The 19,195-nt window shown below is 41.8% G+C and overlaps 1 protein-coding gene across 3 annotated transcripts; it reads right to left on the reverse strand.

Moving 5' to 3' along the window:
* Positions 1-2,091: 2,091 nt before the first annotated feature.
* ca8 (carbonic anhydrase VIII) lies at positions 2,092-18,070 on the reverse strand. Of its 3 annotated transcripts, none has more exons than XM_029831208.1 (9): positions 17,731-18,070; positions 11,516-11,701; positions 11,313-11,437; positions 10,015-10,110; positions 8,440-8,502; positions 8,285-8,333; positions 7,648-7,760; positions 4,895-5,083; positions 2,092-2,607 (listed from the first exon to the last, which is right to left on the reverse strand). In XM_029831208.1, exons 1-8 carry the CDS (start codon positions 17,804-17,806, stop codon positions 4,949-4,951), a joined length of 843 nt encoding a protein of 280 aa, XP_029687068.1. In that variant the 5' UTR covers positions 17,807-18,070; the 3' UTR covers positions 2,092-2,607; positions 4,895-4,948. The 3 variants fall into 3 exon arrangements, with proteins under 3 accessions (XP_029687068.1, XP_029687067.1, XP_029687066.1); XM_029831207.1 differs by having other exon boundaries at positions 2,092-2,604; positions 11,516-11,707; XM_029831206.1 differs by having other exon boundaries at positions 11,516-11,707; positions 17,731-18,069.
* Positions 18,071-19,195: the final 1,125 nt, after the last annotated feature.

Raw genomic sequence — 19,195 nt, forward strand, 5'->3', positions numbered from 1 at the left:
TTTCCATCAGTCACAACTCTATTATTATTATAATTATTTATTATTGTTATTTCGATAGGCAGTGGTCAATATTTTAAATCATTACCTGTACGTTAGGCATATTAACAACCAAATAAAAAATTAAAAAATTGCTTCAGGTTTCAGTAGAAAGAACGACTCATTTAAATGAGGAGTTGGAAAAGTTCAAATTATTTGCTGTCAGATAGCACCAGCTGTCCTAACAGCATGTATATTTCCTGTGTGTGTGTGTGTGTGTGTGTGTGTGTGTGTGTGTGTGTGTGTGTGTGTGTGTGTGTGTGTGTGTGTGTGTGTGTGTGTGTGTCATTTGAGGTGTAATCTAACACCAAACGGTTATTCTACAGACCAGGGAGGGTAAACACAGACCAGCCACACCTGCACACATGAGGCCAAATTTGGCCCTAAATGTTTGTAAAAGCCCGAGGTCTGTTGGATTATCGTAGCCTTGCACACTAAAAAGTGCATGTTTTTAATCCGCTAACCCTGCCTGTTTACCTACAGGAACAAGCTCCTTCTCTTTCTTGCTCTTGTCAGCTGATTCGGTACTCATTAGTTGGACCTGTTTGCTGTCAGTTTCAGATTAAATGACATTATTAATTACTATGTTTATTATAACAGTAATAACTAACTCCCCCTACATGAGCCTGTGAGGTGTTGGATTGCCGCTGTTCTCCTGTTTGGGGGGTCATACTCTGGGGTTCTGTGAAGAGCCCAGAGGCTGGCGTGAGTGTAAGAAACGATGAATAAAAAGGTGAACTAAAAACTAACAGTAATTTGGACCCATTTCCCAGAATTATGAAGGTTCATTGTTGAAAAATAATTACATTTATTTCAGATTGGTGTTTCATTTCTACAATGGATTTAAAGCATTGATTTGTCAAATACATTATAACTGTGTTATAACAGGTCAAAACCATTGCTGACAGAAACAGTTTGAACCTTCTAAATGACCGGACCTCAGGGTAAAGAAAATGCTCCCTATAGTGTAACAGACAGAAACACAGCTAAATGACCTTTCAACTACAGATCTTCTCTTTCTTTACAGTGATCAGGACGACAGCCGCATGAAGTTGACTTCCTGATGTGGATTCGGATCCTCACACTAAATGTTTTTACAGGACACACCTTGTTCAAATACCATGTCCACATATACAGTACAATGTGCTAAATGATGGGTGTAAATGTGCAGTCACACACACACACACACACACACACACACACACACACACACACGCACACACACACACACACACACAAGCTGTATAGAACAGAATGTATCCTGAGGAGAAGCACATTTTCTGTTAATATCTACCGGTACTTTAGAGGAAGTCACAGCCAACATGTGAAACATGTGACGCTGGTAAACACCAACAGACTTTGCCATTGCCTGGATCTGTTGGATCATGTTGGTGTCAAGGATACATCCAGGAGATCGGGTGGGTATTGTTTTGTAAATACCACCTTTCATCTTCGCTGATGGGTATTTAGCTTATCTTAACGCATTTACTGCTGTGTTGACGCGAGAGGTCAACTCCAGGTCAAAGAGGAAACGCATCTCCTTCAAACAGAATCCAGATGCAAATGAAGCTGTGGATGTGGTGGTATGTAGACGTCCAACACATGATCATCATCATCATCATCTGCTCCATAATACCACAGGTAACAGGCCAGAAAAGAGGAGTTAAGATCTTCTCCATGACTCATCTAATGGGAATTATGGAAAATTGGCATCACTGTTGAGGTCCAAAGATATTTGAGGAGGGAGCAGACATGGTGCAACTAATGTTATCATTGTCCAGGAATATTTTTTATCAGGAACTATTAAACTGTGCAACAGAGAGTGTGACCTTTAAATTAAAATTATATTTCAGAGTTCAATGAGAGGAAAAATAAATGTTGCTTCTTGCTTTATTTACAAACTGGCACATAGACATTCCTTATTAGATTCCTGATAATCCTAATGAATGCAGCCAACGCCGATGCTTCCTGCTGCTGCAAGCAGCCACTCCCGCTATGTGTGGCAACCCTGGATGATTCAACAACCTGAGATTCAAGAATTCCACAGATTCTATTTTCTTCTCTAAAGTCTGACATTTATTACAGGCTGAAATAAACCCACCATTACAGTCCAAGCACCATTTCAATCATTTCAATCATAGTGTAACTGAAAACACTGAAGTGGCTGAAAACACCAAAGAATGGGAACTTGGGATTTGTTTGCTATAACATCACCTGGGGTGGTGATAATGGAGGATTACAATTAAATACTCATATCCAGTTTAGTGACGTTGGTCTGGAGCCGGACCTGTGTTGAGTGGTCACAAACACACACACACACACACACACACACACACACACACACACACACACACACACACACACACACACACAGGAAGGGCACACACATTACAGTGTTCGGAACATGTCTTCCATGCCGTTACAGCCACTAACGTCTAAAGATCTAGACATTAGAACAAGAACATCAAGATACACAAATACAGATGCAGTTGCACTGCATGATCATTAGTTTCTTTTTCTTCCTCATTCCATCCCTTCATTGTTTTCTTCCCTTCCCTTCTTTCTTCTCTGCTGTCAAGACAAAAAACATAGATCAGATGAATGATAGAATGAAACTCAGACAGGTGAAGAAGAGCGAGAAGTGAATTATTATCCCTGCCTGTTTTTGTTCTTTAAAATGGTTCTGAAATATGGTGCTGACATCTTACACCTTGAAGTGGTATTTGAAAAATTGGGATCAATCAAAACAGTTTTTGGAAAGATTCGTTGCAGGTTAATACAAAATAAACATGTAAAGGCAATGACAAAAACACCACAACCAGTTTATTTAACCTCTCTCACTATAAACACTAATTAATATTAAAATTAGAAGTCAGCTTGAAGACTTAAGCTTTCCTCATTGTTGTCATGTGATTTGATCAGGTGAAACTAAGTTAGTGATGCCTTAAGCTACAGTCACCCAGCAGCTACCTTCCTTTTGGGATCATGGGGAGGGTGCTGGAGCCGGTCCCAGCTGCATATGGGTGTAAGTGGGGTACACCCCTGACTGAGTTGCCAGTTCCTCACAGGGCCCTGTGAGGATTTAAGGGTATGGTACCTTGTTTAGGGTACCAGAACACCTCCCAGGGGCTTGAACTGAGAACCCTCCACTTGCAGAACATGATTTTTACCATGTGGCTGTTCACATTACAAAAACATGATCTGCAACAGAGTGCAGACCCCAGACGGCTCAAGGAGGACTCCAGGAGACTGTGCAACTTCTACAGGTGCACCACTGAAAGCATTCTGACTGGCCACATCACTGTCTGGTACAGCAGCTGGTCCACTCTCATCTACAAAAGAGGTCTCCTCAGAAGGATGTAAAAGCTGCCCAGAACTTCACCATAACAGATTCAGCAGTCACATTTGCACATCAGAACGTGCACATTTCTTTGAGCAGTGCACATTTATAAATAAAAATGTCTTTTGTCCAGTTCCTTCACGTATAACCACATGGATTGCACTGACAGGTAACAATAACTCTATAGTTTGTCTACTTTTTAACTTGTTCTAACTCTCTTGTTATATTTGCTTTTGTTATATTTACTGTAGGCTGGATTTGAGGTCACATTGTTGATTCCATCAGATCAGATTTGATCAATCTTTTGCAGTTGTGAAACAATCTGATCTGAGCCACACTGGGGACAAAGAGTCATCTTTTTTTTTTAATTTAATTTCACTGTGCTGTTTTAAATCACCCTATGAAAGTTTCATGGTTGCACACCTCTATTCTATCTGAGTTTTACTAGATGTTTGTTGTTAGTCACTTGAGTAACTTGCTATTGTGTCCTTAAAGCACAGGTGCAATGAAAACAAGTCTGCACCATGATGAAAGACAGAACACACCTAACAGGCTCAATATGAAGAGATTTACTGAGTTCTAAAGATGGCCGATTAAATGAAGTTTTATAAGGACAGTACAGTGAAATTGGCAGTAATCTGAGCTCAGTCTGGTTGATGATGTTTTAGTCTCAGGATGATTCAGTTGGAAGGTCCAGATCAGTTTCTGCTTACACTACAAACAAAAGCCCTCTGTTCTTTCTCTATTTGCTTCCTCTTTTGTGCCTCTGGCATTTTTCCCTCACTTCACCACAGTGGCTCTTTATATCGCTCCTCACTTCTTCCACTCCGATTTCCTTCTTCTTTCTGAACTGTCTCTGGAATGTAGTGAAGGTATCTTTAACATGCTGGGTTTTTCTTTGTTTGTTTTTTAACTGTAGCTCACATGTAAATGAAAGAGAATGTCAAAAAATTATGGTGAAAGAATATAAATCCAAAATTCTGTGTTCAAAAGTGTGAAAATAATCTATTACACTGTCACCACAGTGCAAGAATACGTACATTCTACTGGTCTTAAAATGTCAACCAGTTAGATACTACAGATGAGCAACACAGACACGCATGGAGTAAAACACTTTTAATTTGACCTCTCTAAGGGTCATAGAAGGATATCCCAACTGCGACCTTGTCAAGCATAAGTCACCTAACTAATGAGACTTCCATATTCTGAGCAACTGTTGGGATAATGTTGTCCATTTTAAAGGCAGGCCCGTCCCCTTTCTGCTCCATACGGCCCGCTGCCGCAGTGCAGCTGAAGTGTATATAGGCTATTCCCAGATTAGTATCTCAACTGGGTTAGTTCTTCCAGGGCTTGTTCCACAATAATGTGGTTTCAGAGGACCCAGGTCCCTCTGGAAGAGCATGCATCCATTTACAGACTGTCTAATGTCAGGAACTGCAGCGCAGTTCTGTTGTACTATACGTCTTCCACTCCTGTTCCTGTGGCTGGAAGCAGCCCATTCCTGAGACATGCTCTTACCTTTCAGGTTTTCTGTAGGTGCCACAGTTTTAGTGTGGACACAGGAAGTAAGGGTCACTGGAAGGCTGCTCGTACTGTCCGGTCACTGAGTGGCTGGGTGGGACGGAAGTTGTCCCCTAACAGCCCGTCATTCCCTTCAAGTAGCTCCGCTCCTTTGACATGGGACCGCAGCCTCCTGAACTCTTCAATCTATATAGACAAAACACAGTATTTAACTTGTGTAAAATTCAGCTGCCAAATATTTGTTTTACACTGTTTTAAATCCTTGAGTGATAGTAAAAGCAGCCCAGTCATACAACAAAGACATTCAATGACATAACAACAGTGTGAGAATGAAACACAATCAATTAAGAAACAAACAAATACCATATTTTGGCAACCATAAGGCGCACCGTATTAAAAGGCACAGTCTCAGTTACGAGTACTATTTCTGTATTAAACACATACATAAGGCGCACTGGATTATAGGGCGCACGATGGTAAAGCATATTGGTACGCTATCTTAAAACATGCATGTTAGCGTGTACTTAGCAATGTACTCATGTACATCATCTCCTGTATCCAAAATGAACTAAGTTAATCTGAAATGGTTTTTGCAAAAGCCAGAAAGCATTTACAGATTTTGGAACTCGGTGCACACATAAGGTGCACCGCATTATAAGGCGCCCCGTCATAAGTGCGCCTCATGGTCGCGAAAATACGGTAACTAACGGACTCTAAACGTTTGAAGCGTTTACTGGGGTTTTATCTAATTTTAGCTCATCAAAATTTGCCTGAATAAAGAATACAGCTGGAATGTCCTGAAATGTTCAAGGTTTTGCATGTCAATAAAATAAAAATAAAATGTCATTTAATGGAACAATGTTTTTGAAAAGTTTGAGTCACGGTTGTAGTTTGACAAATGCATGTGAGAGTCATGTCTCTCACGTGAGCCTGAAAGAACCATGGGTAGGAACACTTATGGGTCTTTGTGACGTGCTGAACCATCAACGGACAGACTGTTCAATCTAAATCCAAACTAATTACACTTAAATCTGAATATTTCAGTTTATGTTGTGCTAACTGTAGCCTCAATGTTGATGTTCTCTGCCATTCATTTAAACTGATCATGATGATATGGTTCTAGGTCCAGATGAGAAACACCTCACTTATATTTACAAGGACAGATAAGGACACATATCAAACAAGGACGCATTAGTCTACCGAGGTATGAATGCAACCAATGTACAAGAAAACAATTACAGAAAAGTTTCACGAGTATCAAAGAGTCCACAGAAGCACATTTTAAAAAGGTCCATATGTTCATGCATGAGGATATGGTTTACCATGTCAGAGCTGCTCTGGTTTCGATACAGCTGTTTTCTTTTACTGTATTTCTTGTTTCCATTAAATAAAGGTGTAAAATGTTCAAAAATGAATTCAAGGAAGAGATAAAATGAAGTGAGCTATTACGCAAATCAAGCTAAAAGTATTTTCCAACATATTTATGCTGCAAATTTAACTAAATGTAGTATTAATCCTAGAATATTAAAGTATCCAGAAAAGCAATTCACTGCACTGTCCTGCATTGCTGCTGCGATACAGACCCAGAGAGGTTCTGCTGTCCACAAATCACAACTCAAAATAATCAGCTAACCTCAGACAGTCCACAAAAGAGGCCCACAAAGGTCAGGTCAAACCTGTCACGGTATTTTTTTTAAAACCCAGACTGGTTTACAAGCTTTGTTAAAAATGAATGCTAATAAGAATTTACAGTTCAGCTAGAAAGCCAAACACGACATCCTGTTCATGTTTAAATAGATCCAATCGTCTGGATCCACATGTGCTGTGGAGATGCCAAAACAAACACAGCAGAACTTCCTTTGGTCCTTTACAGCCCATTATCACAAGGCAAAGCATGTTGGCATAGTAACTGCCAAATACACACACTGTTGCCTCCACACATTAACTGTGTACACACTTGATCATCTGACATCAGAGCGTATTTGAGTAGTCATGGTGATCAGATTCTGTATATGTATATTTATTTATGCTCTTCAGTCTAAAGAAACAATGTTTCCTAGTTTGTGTTACACTGTTATTAACTAAAGATGCTGTGACAGAGGGCTCTAGACAACGATAAGATTAAAAATGAACATGCCTCAGACATTGACTTAAATAAAATCAAGAGGCTCCATATGATAAAAGTTCTGCTGAAATCACTGTGGATGAGTCGTTTCCCATCTAAAGTGAGAGCAGAAGCTTCTATTCCTGAAGCGTTTTCAGTTCTGAGCTCATCCTTCCAAGGTAACCCATGGCAACATTACATTTCCTCTAATATTATATTATCATATTTCCTGAACGACCTTCGTGTTGACAGGACGTACATGCAGGACACAGTGTGTCTGAGAAGTTCCGTCTCAAACTGCTCCCTCTTTATTTCCACGCTAACATGAGGAAATCTGTGTTTATATCAACACTCATAGCATAAATGGTAGTCTGATTATTGTTGTTATTTTTTTTTACAGTATCATTTTCATCCTGTATTCAGCTGTTTTGCATGTTCTTCCAAGTATTTATTCAAGGTCACAGATAAAACTTGATGTATGTCTTAGTGACCAGTTCAAGTGACGTCTGAGGACATCAGTTGAGGTGACCTTGAGCTCGAATTGTATGCATCTCTACTCGAACACGGGATGGATGGAATGAAAAAGTGAAAAATCAGACACCTACACAAAGGAGCGTACTGTATTTGTTTATTAATGTCATTTTACCTGTATCTGTGAGATGGTCAGAGGGTATCGGAAAAGAATCCAAGTCACTTTTTCACTACAAGGGGGCGTGGTCAGTGATCCTTCATACACCCAGTAGTCTCTGAGCAGGGGATCTGGGGTTGAAACATAGTAAAATGTCAAAACTTTGATTGCTTCCTTGTATCAGGCAATATGGTGTAAATGGTGTAAAATGAAAAAAACTAGAAATATAGTATGCTGTCAGATATCTATCTATCTATCTATCTATCTATCTATCTATCTATCTATCTATCTATCTATCTATCTATCTATCTATCTATCTGTCTGTCTGTCTGTCTGTCTGTCTGTCTGTCTGTCTGTCTGTCTGTCTGTCTGTCTGTCTGTCTGTCTGTCTGTCTGTCCGTCCGTCTGTCTGTCTACCATTTCTTTTTTGAAAAAGACCTGTCAGTGGGAGGGAGCAACTAGGTAGGTAGCAAATTTGGGAAATTCAAAAAGGTGGAGTAAATTGAGCTGGCACGGTGAAGTGGGAAAAGGCACTAAACTCAGAACCTTCGGATGTCCAACACAAGATGGTTAAAGTACAAACCATGAAAAAGGAAAGCTGCAAATGCTCATGTTGCCATGTGGTCTTAGGAATTAGTTACATAGTTTGGCTTACCAGGTAAGAGAGTGTTGGGATTAAAACAGGGGATTAACTTGTTCTTCCCCTGGTAGAAATACAAACACATTACCGGTATTATTATTTGGTTATCATATCATGTCCATGGAGTTTAAAGCCTTCTTGTTTAGATTATTATCATGACCTTGACTGACCTTGTATTGCAGGTCCTGCAGGACTTCAGTGATGGCCTTCAGACCCAGATGCTCCTTACCAATCTAATTAAAATGAAGCATATTTGTGTATAGTTTGGCTTTATCTTCATTTTAGATGAGTTAGCTGAGCTGATGTTGATGTTTGAACAAGGTCATCAACACATCCAAGAAAAGCACACAAGTTGCTGGAGGGCAAAGCTGACGTGCAAGGACAGTGCTCGCAGCACACTTTGAACAACATTTGTGAAGCAAAGATATTCATGACGTTATGTTCCACAGTTGGTTAAGACTGAATCGAAACAGATATTCTATTAAAAATGTTTTTACCGCTTCAGAGAGAAGCTGCTGCTTCAGGAAAAATACAAAAAAACAGCTGTCCCCGGACTTTTTTTTTTTTTGCTTAGCTTTTAATGAAACCTCAGGTCCACCGTACACCACATGCTCTGCAACTTCCTGTCAACACCAGCACACTGAAATAAGCTGTCCTGGCAAAGATGCTCTGTTGCTGTCACCATTTACAGTTCAGCAATTTTCAAAGGTTCTTCAGGGTCCACAGAATCAGGGACAGCGAGTTACTGTCTTAACTAAATGTCTTCAAACATCTACAACAATATCTTCAAATATGCTTTCAGATGGTCGGGTCAAAATTCGGTGGAAACAATATGAAAGAATTGATCCATTTTGCCTTGAATCAGCAGTTCAGGCTGGTGGAGGCATAATAGAGGGGAATATTTTGAGCCTCAATTGAGCATCATTTAAACGCCCCCGCCTACCTGAGTATTGTTGCTGACCATGTCCACCCATTTATAACCACAGTGGACCCATCTACTGATGGCTACTTCCAACAGGATAATGCACCATGTCACATAGCTCAGATCAACTCAAATTGGTTTCTGGAACATGAAAATGGGTTCACTGTACTCCAGCAGCCTCCACAATTATCAGATCTCTATCTAAGAGAGCACCTGTGGTATATGGTGGAACAGGCAATTCCCATCATAGATGTGCAGCCGCCAAATTTGCAGCACCTTCGTGATGCTATCAAGTAAATATAATCCAAAACCTCTAAAGAATGTTTCCAGACATGAACAATTAAGAAGTGCTTAAGGGAAAAGGGGGTCCAACCTTTTATTAGCAGGGCGTACCTAATAAAGTGTCTAATAAATTACAATTCAACTTAAACAGCCAGAAATATAATATAACATTTAACATTCAGCTTGACAGGTTTGCTGAAGTTTCTGCTGGCTTCAGGAATTTTGGAAAAAGGGAACTAGTTTCTGATATACCTACCACCTGATCAGCCTCGAGACATGCCTGCACAAATTCCTGAGCCAATATTGATTTTTCTTTAATAAGACAGGGAAGTGACACTGTCATATGCAAGGAGTGTCTGTCTGCCAGAATAATGGAAACAGTTGCAGGGCCATTAGTTAGTTTAAGAGAATGTCTCGAATATTTATCTGTGTGGAGATGTTGATCAACTATGATGCGTTTTACAGATTTACCCAGAATAGATGGCCTAACGTGCACAAAGTAATAATTCAGCAGTGATTGTAATATCCTGTGTGCATTTACCTGTACAAAAAGTGCTATGATGAGGACTCCATTCTTCTTTCCCAGAGCATCTTCTAAAGTGTTGAACAGAGTGCTGTTCCAGTGAATCAGGTGAAGCTACAGACAGAAAGATGGAACACAGCCTGGATCAAGAGCCCATTGTTGTCTGCAGGTGGTAACAACAGTAATGACAAGAGCAGCAAACCAGTAAAACCACCAGCTGGGGATGAGTGAGGACTTTCAAAAAGGACTCATGTCATTTCAACAAGCGTGGGTAACTTTAACCTCCATGCGGGTCATGCTAAACCAAGTTACATCCCAAAATTTGAGTTTATTTCCCAATTTTAGATAGGTAACCTCTGGTGTTTGGGTCTATAAATGTAATATATTCTGGAAGGGCAATAAAAAACATTCGCATAAAACTGTAATCAGCAACATAGTATGATCATCCACACAGGATTAATACTGGAACAAACAGGATGAGTTTAACATTCAGGTTTAATGTCTGTCTGCAGCTAATTAAAGCTCTCACTGATGCCTGCAGGAAAAGTTGAGTGACACTTTTTTTTTTAATCACATTGCTACACATCACCACCGACAGTGTTCACAAATATTAGGTTAGAGATTAATGGCGAGAGACAATTGCTATATTAATGACTGAATGTAATTTTAGTGAACATGGATAGTCTGACACCTTTTCTGATGTGACAGATTGTAATACTGGGTTAGGGGTTCAACAGTTTAGTTTTCTTTACAGACCGCATCAAAGTAAAACAGAACACAGTTGACAAAGCAAATTTCTTGGAGAGCTTGAAACAAAAACATGGTTGTTGAGTTATTGCCCAAGACCTCTGGAACGTACTGGTTTTATGCTGGAAAACAGAATAACTGATTAAAGCAGAAGAAAAACAATTTTTTATTAATATTAGTATAATCTTAATCATTAAGCACGCTGAGGGTGTCGACTGCTTCAGAGGCTGTTTGTGGCTCCTCAACTTTGAAGGACTGATTGAGGGTTACACCATGGTTTTAAGGCTGAGATTAGGATGCGTTTTAGTTTAGAGTTTGGGTAAGGCTTAAGGTTAGGGGGTTAGTAGGAATGTTAGGGTTAGGGAAAACAGCTAAATAATGCCTCATATCTATGACAGTACCCACAAATTTATGGATGCGATTGTATTTCCTGGTCTTACAGGAAACTGAGATTGAAAAGAAAATATTTCAGATAATAACTACTGAATGGATAACAGTTTCCTTAATTTCCTGTGTGTGTGTGTGTGTGTGTGTGTGTGTGTGTGTTTGTGTGTGTGTGACTGCACCACCTCCATAGGGAAAGCCTTGAAGTTCACAGTATGCTCTGATCCTCTCTGGTTCTCCTTGCCCCAGTGAAATCGAACCTCGTGGAGCTCGTACTCATGACCGCTAGGCAATGGACCCCCAGTAACCACTGTCAAGAGCAAGAGGACACCCTCAGGACTGTATCTCAGTCATTTCCTCGTTAATTCATTATCAAGCACTGACCCACCTGACTTTGACTTGAGGATAATACGGACAGTGTGGCCATCATTGATGACCTCACAGTCTCGACACACCACATAATTGGGAGATAAGCCAATGTCCAGCAGGGAGGGGTCATACTGGGCCTCCCTGGAGTTCAGGTTAATGGGAGACTGGTACTCACCATTGGCAGATGGGAAAAGAAGCCCCCATTCTACACCTATAAGGGAGAACATCACAGCAAACATTTCATGTTTCAGAGCCTGAAGGAAAATTTGGGTGATTCTACATCATTTTATCACAAGTACAGATATATATAATGAAAACTGCTGAGTCGAGGTCAACGCGTCTCTCTGTCCCACATGACAAACTACAGCCTGTCTGTACAACTGAACAAAATAAGTAATCCAAAATCCCAATCACCAGAAAATCACATAAAATATGCACAAAAAACGAATGCTTAAGGAGGCTTTGAGATTTTGATTGTATCAGACACTATATAAATAAAGATAAATGAAGATTGATTGATTGATTGATTGATTGATTGATTGATTGATTGATTGATTGATTGATTGATTGATTGATTGCTGAGGCGAGGGGTGCACGTTAACTGGTTCTGATGTCAGACATAGCTGACTTATATCAGGCCGTGGATGAGATAGATGGACTCTTCTCGCTGTGTCACATACACTACTCCAGCCAACATAACCATAAAATAGACGAACTTTTCAGGTGTCTTGTCATGTTTGATCCATTTTAATTCCGCTGCTCTCAGGACATCCTATATCTGCTGAAGAGTAATATTACATTAAATCAACCTCCGACAGCTTCTGAACACCTCTGTGACTGTAAAGAAACTGGACTTCCTGTTATTCTCTTACCTACCAACAGATTAAAGGTCACATGTTGACCGTGCAGACACATGCAGACATCCTTCCATGAGGCTATGATGTGTATTTGCATGTGGTCTCTTGTGTTTTTAAAAGCTGTTTGAAAAAAGGCCTGATGAAGAGGAGAAAGTGCTTAAAATCAAATCAAAGCAGGATGTGGTGACAGAAAGAACATCAGGCAACGGGAGCAAACAGTACCAGAAGAAGAAATATAAAATTACACCCTCGAAGAATTGTAATACATTCATGCAGTCAGCGAGTGTAAAAACCTGCATGTGATCTTGATTCAGAGCAATGAGAGCACTGTGAGACCCCTGCAGTCCAAAGGAAGGCAGGCAAAAAAAAAAACCATTTGATCAGTGTCCAGATCAGAAAAGTCCAACAACACAGGAAAAAAACGATCTTCACTGCTCACAAGATGCTTTGCGGAGCTGAGCGCTCACGCTCATAGCAATGAGGGTTGTTGGGATCTATCACATTCCCTCTTTGCTCAGCAGCAAATGCTTTGACAACAGCAGCACCACCACAGAAAAGGGTTGAGAAAAAGCCAGTGTGTGCAGGACCCGATGCATGAAGCTCCTCCACAGCTGACTGAATCATTATAGGTCTCACTATAGCTGTGCCATAAAGCTAGAAGGGCTCATTTTGGGCCCACTATTGGCTTTGTTTTTGACCAAATTTCTATGGCTTTTTCAGCCGTAAGCAAATCATTTTATGTGAAAACCGGATGGCATTTGGCCATTTAAACATCTCTGGACAAACAAAAGAATTCTCTTAAAACAATGTCCCGAACCCAACATAGAGCCAGCAGTTTAAAGGCTAAGGCATTGTACTCTCAGGAAAAGCTGATTAATCGCAAACATTCTGACACCGTGAGAGGAAACTCCTATCAGCAATTTACAGCTTAGAACCACAGGGAGGTCCAGAATCACACGCACACACACATACATATACACATACACACACACCTTAATTGTGTGCCTTATTTTTTTTGCATACTTTTAACATGTTGGAGATTTTGATCAATATTGATGTGATAGCATCACATACTTGCTTCATATTGGTCAGCTGCACATTTATGATGGGAATTCCCTGTTCCACCATATACCACAGGTGCTCTCTTGGATTGAGATGTGATAAGTGTGGAGGCTGTTGGAGTACAGTGAACCCATTGTCATGTTTCAGAAACCAATTTGAGATGGTCTGAGCTATGTGACATGGTGCATTATCCTGTTGGAAGTAGCCATCAGTAGATGGGTCCACTGTGGTTATAAAGGGGTGGACATGGTCAGCAGCAGTACTCAGGTAGGCGGGGGCATTTAAATGATGCTCAGTTGGTATTAAGGGCCCAAAGTGTCACAAAAAAATATCCCTCCTCACACCATTACACCACCAACACCACCAAATTACACCAAATTCTGACCCGACTTAAAACCCCTTTCTTCAACAAAACCTTTTTCAGTTATTTATTACACCCCAACCTCCATGTTTAGGGTCAAGTCTTCCCTTTGACATCATATTCTGTATTATTATGGATACCGAGAGGCAAGTTGTGTGTTACCAAAGAGCCTCAGATTTAGATCCTTTTCTCTAAAACTGAGGAGGTTGAAGACAATGACAATAATAACTCTGACTCTGCTGCTACCCCCGCCATTGTCTGTGCCTGCAACCCATTGTTCCTCCTGTCCCCCCTCCTCCCCCTCTCTCATGAACTTCAGCTCACACATTCCCGACACTTCACACCCTGGCCCATGCCCATCCCCCCCACCAACACCTCCCTGCTCCAGCCTGTCCCTCACACCACACCAGGTGAGGAAGGCCCTGAAGAAGAACAGGGCCAGGAAAGCGACGGGTCCGGATGGCATCAGCTCCAGGCTCCTGAAGTCCTGCGCAGACCAGCTGTGTGGGATCTTCAGTCACACGTTCAACCTGAGCCTGAGGCTGGGGAGAGTGCCACAGCTGTGGAAGACGTCCTGCATCGTCCCAGTGCCGAAAACACCGCACCCCAAGGAGCTCAACAGCTACAGGCCGGTGGCTCTGACGTCTCATCTGATGAAGACGCTGGAGAGACTCATCCTCGATCACCTGCGCCCACTGGTGAGCTCCTTCATGGACCCGTTGCAGTTCGCCTACCAGCCGAGCATCGGGGTGGACGATGCCGTCATCTACCTCCTCCACACCTCCCTCACTCACCTGGAGAAGGCTGGAAGCACTGTGAGGATCATGTTTTTTGATTTCTCCAGTGCATTCAACACCATCCAGCCCAGGCTGCTGGGGGACAAACTGGAGGTAGCTGGGGTGGATCACCACCTCACGACATGGATTCTGGACTACCTCACACAAAGACCACAGTTTGTGAGGGTGAAGGGCTCCCAGTCAGATCGGCTTCTCTGCAGCACCGGTGTCCCGCAGGGAACAGTTCTGGCTCCTTTCCTGTTCACCCTCTACACCGCGGACTTCTCATACAGCACATCTTCATGTCACCTCCAGAAGTTCTCTGACGACTCTGCTGCTGTCGGCCTCATCACGGACGGGGTACAGGGAACTTATTCAGGGCTTTGTGGACTGGAGCCTGCGGAACAACCTCCAGATCAACGCTGGCAAAACCAAGGAGCTGGTGGTGGATTTCCGCAGGCGTAACAACCCCCCGCCTGCACCAGTGAACATCCTGGGAACGGATGTTGACGTGGTGGAGTCCTACAAGTACCTGGGTGTTCACCTAAACAATAACCTGGACTGGACACATAACACAGACGCCCTGGTCAAGAAGGGCAACAGCAGACTGTTCCTGCTCAGGAGGCTGAGGTCTTTTGGAGTGCAGGGACCCCTCCTGAGGACTTTCTATGACTCTGTGGTGGGATCAGCCATCTTCTACGTGATAGTCTGCTGGTCCAGTAGCATCACAGACAGGGACAGGAAGAGGATGGACAGACTGGTAAGGAGGGCCAGCTCTGTCCTGGGATGTCCCCTGGACTCAGTGGAGGTGGTGGGAAATGGGAGGATGATGGCTAAGCTGTCATCCATGTTGAACAACACGTCCCACCCCCTACAGGACACCCTGACAGCACTGGGCAGCTCCTTCAGTGAGCGGCTGCTCCACCCTCGCTGTGTGAAGGAGAGGTATCGCAGATCTTTCCTGCCAGCTGCTGTCAGACTGCACAATAAACATAACAACCGCTAACACAATCTGAATATTATATATTCTGATATGTAATTGTATTCACCCTCTGTACTATGTACAGGTACACAGAGGCCGAGTATCCATTTATCTGGATTATTGTAAATATGCACCCTCTTTGTATATTCCATTTGTATATTCCATTTGATTTCTATTTGATTCTATCTTATTTTTCTCTGAGTGCTCTTGTTGCTGTTGTTGCACTGTAAATTTCCCCGTGTGGGACAATAAAGGATCTGAATCTAAATCTGATTTTGCATTCCTGTCTGTTCTGTCATCCACTATAGGCTAGCAGTGAGTAAGGTATATCCGTATGGATATAATCCAATGCATTAAATAAGGCTTTTATTCATAAATAAATGTCACCATTCTGGAGTATTCATCTTTGTTTCAATCACATATCAGCACTAAATCTTGATTTTGTCTTTATATTCTTGTGTTGGTTCAATTTGAATCCTTTTATGAATATGTTGTGGGGGGTACGTCGCTAGTGACGCTGTTAGAGATTTATTCAACTTTGAAGGCATACTGAACTGGCACGACTACCACAGCATCTTGCAGCAACGTGCCATCCCATCCGGTTTGCATTTAGCTAGACCATCATTTATTTTTCAACAGGATTATAATTCCAATCACACTTCCAGGCTGAGAGTGATGGAGCACTCCATCACAGCCACCTGACCTAAACCCAGATGAGCTGGATTAGGATGAGATGGACCACGTTGTAAAAAGGGTCAACAGGTACTCAGCATCACTGCGAAGTCCTCCTTCAGGGCATTAGGAAGACCATTTCAGGTGACTACCTCATGAAGCTAATCGAGAGAATGCCAAGAGTCTGCAAAGCAGTATTCTAAGCAAAGAGTAGCTATTTTGAAGAATCCAAAATATAAAACATGTTTCTAGTTATTTCACACTTTTTTTGTTTACTACTTCATTCCACATGAAATTAAGCAAAACCATTAAAGAAGAAGGCATGTCCATATATTTGACTGGTAGCATATGATAGCGTTTGAATTCCACTAGAAGTTGGTTCCAATCGTGCCTGAACTGTTGGTTTCCTCTTTGTCAGTGGATGCATGGCGGTTGCCATGTCAGCCATTCTGAAGCCCATTTTAGCAGTGCATGCCTTATAATGGGAAATATCACACGTGTCTCCATCGTCAACAGCATTAATGTACATGTTGACATGTTGCCAGGTGATATTCTACTCAATCTGGAGTTGATCTCTCCTGGATGTTTGACCTCAATTTTCAAAGAGTGTCGTTAATGTCTGTGAGACAGAGAAATCAGTTGAGAGGGAGACGCTAACGTCTGTCCTGATGTGAGTCGTCTCCACAGCATTATCAATCAACCTCCAAGGACCTTACTGTATTCTGGTGGATTTTTCATTGGCACTTTGTGGAGGAGAGTGAGCTATTTGCACGCTTCTCTTCTTTCAATTGAGGCTCAACATTTGTGTTTTTGTTTATAACACTGAACAACATAGTTCCACTAATTTTAATGGTCATTGCGTGCAACTTCATTTATATTAGGACAGAGGGTATAAAAAAGTCCAATTATAAATGGGTTATCTGGACAGCAAAGCTAGCTGAAATACATGTCATTTTCTCCTCTTTTTCATGCATTCACCTTTTCATAAAAAGTTTTCATCGGATGCAGCTGTTGTTTGCACACAAAATACGACTCTTTCTCAAATGTCATGTCATATATCATACTCACAGAGAGGAGCAAAGTGAACCACTTATCAGTGCACAATCCCTCCATCCTCAGGCAGCAGTGGGGAGAAGACAAAACCCACATCAGTCAACTTGGCACATCATTGCAAGACTATTATTACACTACTGGGATGTTTTGTGTCAGCTTTTTTCACCTGCTGAGCCTCTGGATGAAATATTTGTGCGACACGTCAGATCTGTTGTTTCTCTATAGGTGACTCAGTTGTAGTCTTTTTACAGCACAGAATATAAAGTTCAAATAGTTCTGTGTTGCACCTTCCCATTAAACATCAAAAGAATGAAAGCGACCCTTCTCTAACAGATGTTATGTGAGTGGTGTAGTCTCCGTGGTGAAACATTACAGAAACAAGGTGAATTCACACCAAAGCAAAGGGAATGAACCAACATGAAGAGGAACATTTTCCAGCATTCCTCCACATGCAGACAAAGCTCTCTTTACCTTCCTCATAGCCCCAGTCCAACTCTTCGTTCCCAGACTCCTTGTAATCCAACTCCTCATTGATGCTGTCAGCCATGGTGCTTGGATCACTATGACACAGACAAGCCTGTCTATCCAGTAGGCTTCCAGTCTCACCAGTTTACTCTAAGATCTCTCTTCAGTCTGCCCACTGGATTCCCAGTTCCTTTGATGCTTTCTGATTTGATGCTTTCCTTTATGTTTTTCCTATCTCATCCTCCTTCTTTTTGTACTTTTCTCTCTTCTTTTTTGTCCTCTGTCACTCCTGCCTGCTCCAAGCATATGCTCACCAGTCTGCAGCCACTTGAGTTTCTTTCTGTTGCTCCTCCTTCTCCACCCTCCTGTGTGTGTGTGTGTGTGTGTGTGTGTGTGTGTGTGTGTGCGCGCGGTTATGCTGGAGGCCCTGGGCTGAAGAAAACAGCAGTGGTTGAGAAAACAGGCTGAACACACCGACAAGGACAGGAAGGGAGAATAAACTGTTCTGTCACCTTGATGACTTGAACAAGTAACACAGGAGAAAGTAACACTCATACTAAAACTCATTAAGTGTGCCAAAAGTTAAGAATGAATGCAAGGATGGAAGCGCAGCTCATTACCCCATCTCACTTTTATTTTTTATTCATGTCTCCAGGCTATGCTGTTAATTGGCCTACATTGGTGATGAGGAAAGTGGCCTCTGAGATCTAAATGCAGGTGAACTCCCTTGTTTCCTCCCTGTGGTTCTAAAAGCAGGACTTGAATTAAGGTCTCTGATGGGAGGGAATGCCTGCAAGAACTATACAAAAGAATTAGGTTGTTGGATAATCATACACTTCAAGTCAAATAATGTAGTAATGTGAATTTTAATAAGAATTTAATTTTAAAAGATAACATCATAACAAAACAGTTATCATTGCTCCGAGTAGTAGTGGTAGTAGTAGTAGTAGTAGTAGTAGTAGTAGTAGTAGTAGTAGTAGTATAGGAGGGTTCTCAGTTCAAGCCCCAGTGTGGAACACATGAAGGTTGTTCTGGTAGTGGGTTAAGGTGCCAGAACACCTTCTGAGCACTGGCCCCACGATGAACTGGCAACTCATCTGACAGTGGATGCTGCCTTCACCCATATGTGCACCCTTGTCGTGAACCCGAAAGGGATAAAGCTGTCAAGAAAATGACGTACAGATAAAAATAGTGTCTTTCTTCCTTGTAACTCGAGGCTTGATGGTATACTCATACCCCCGGATGCAAGGGTTTACAATGTTAATATTAAGAGTATTTGCAGCATCTAGTGGTCAGTATATGAATAGCAAAACTATATCGTGTGTGTGTGTGTGGGGGTGGGGGGGGGGGGGGGGGCGCTATCGGTCAGGAATATTAGAAGAAATCTCTTTTTCTCCTCCTCTCAATCTGAAAAATGAACTCAACTGTTTTGACTGCAGTTTATAAAAGCAAGACAGCTGCAGTCTGCAGC

This window comes from Takifugu rubripes, chromosome 22 (assembly GCF_901000725.2).
Source record: "Takifugu rubripes chromosome 22, fTakRub1.2, whole genome shotgun sequence".
Lineage (NCBI taxonomy): Eukaryota > Metazoa > Chordata > Actinopteri > Tetraodontiformes > Tetraodontidae > Takifugu > Takifugu rubripes.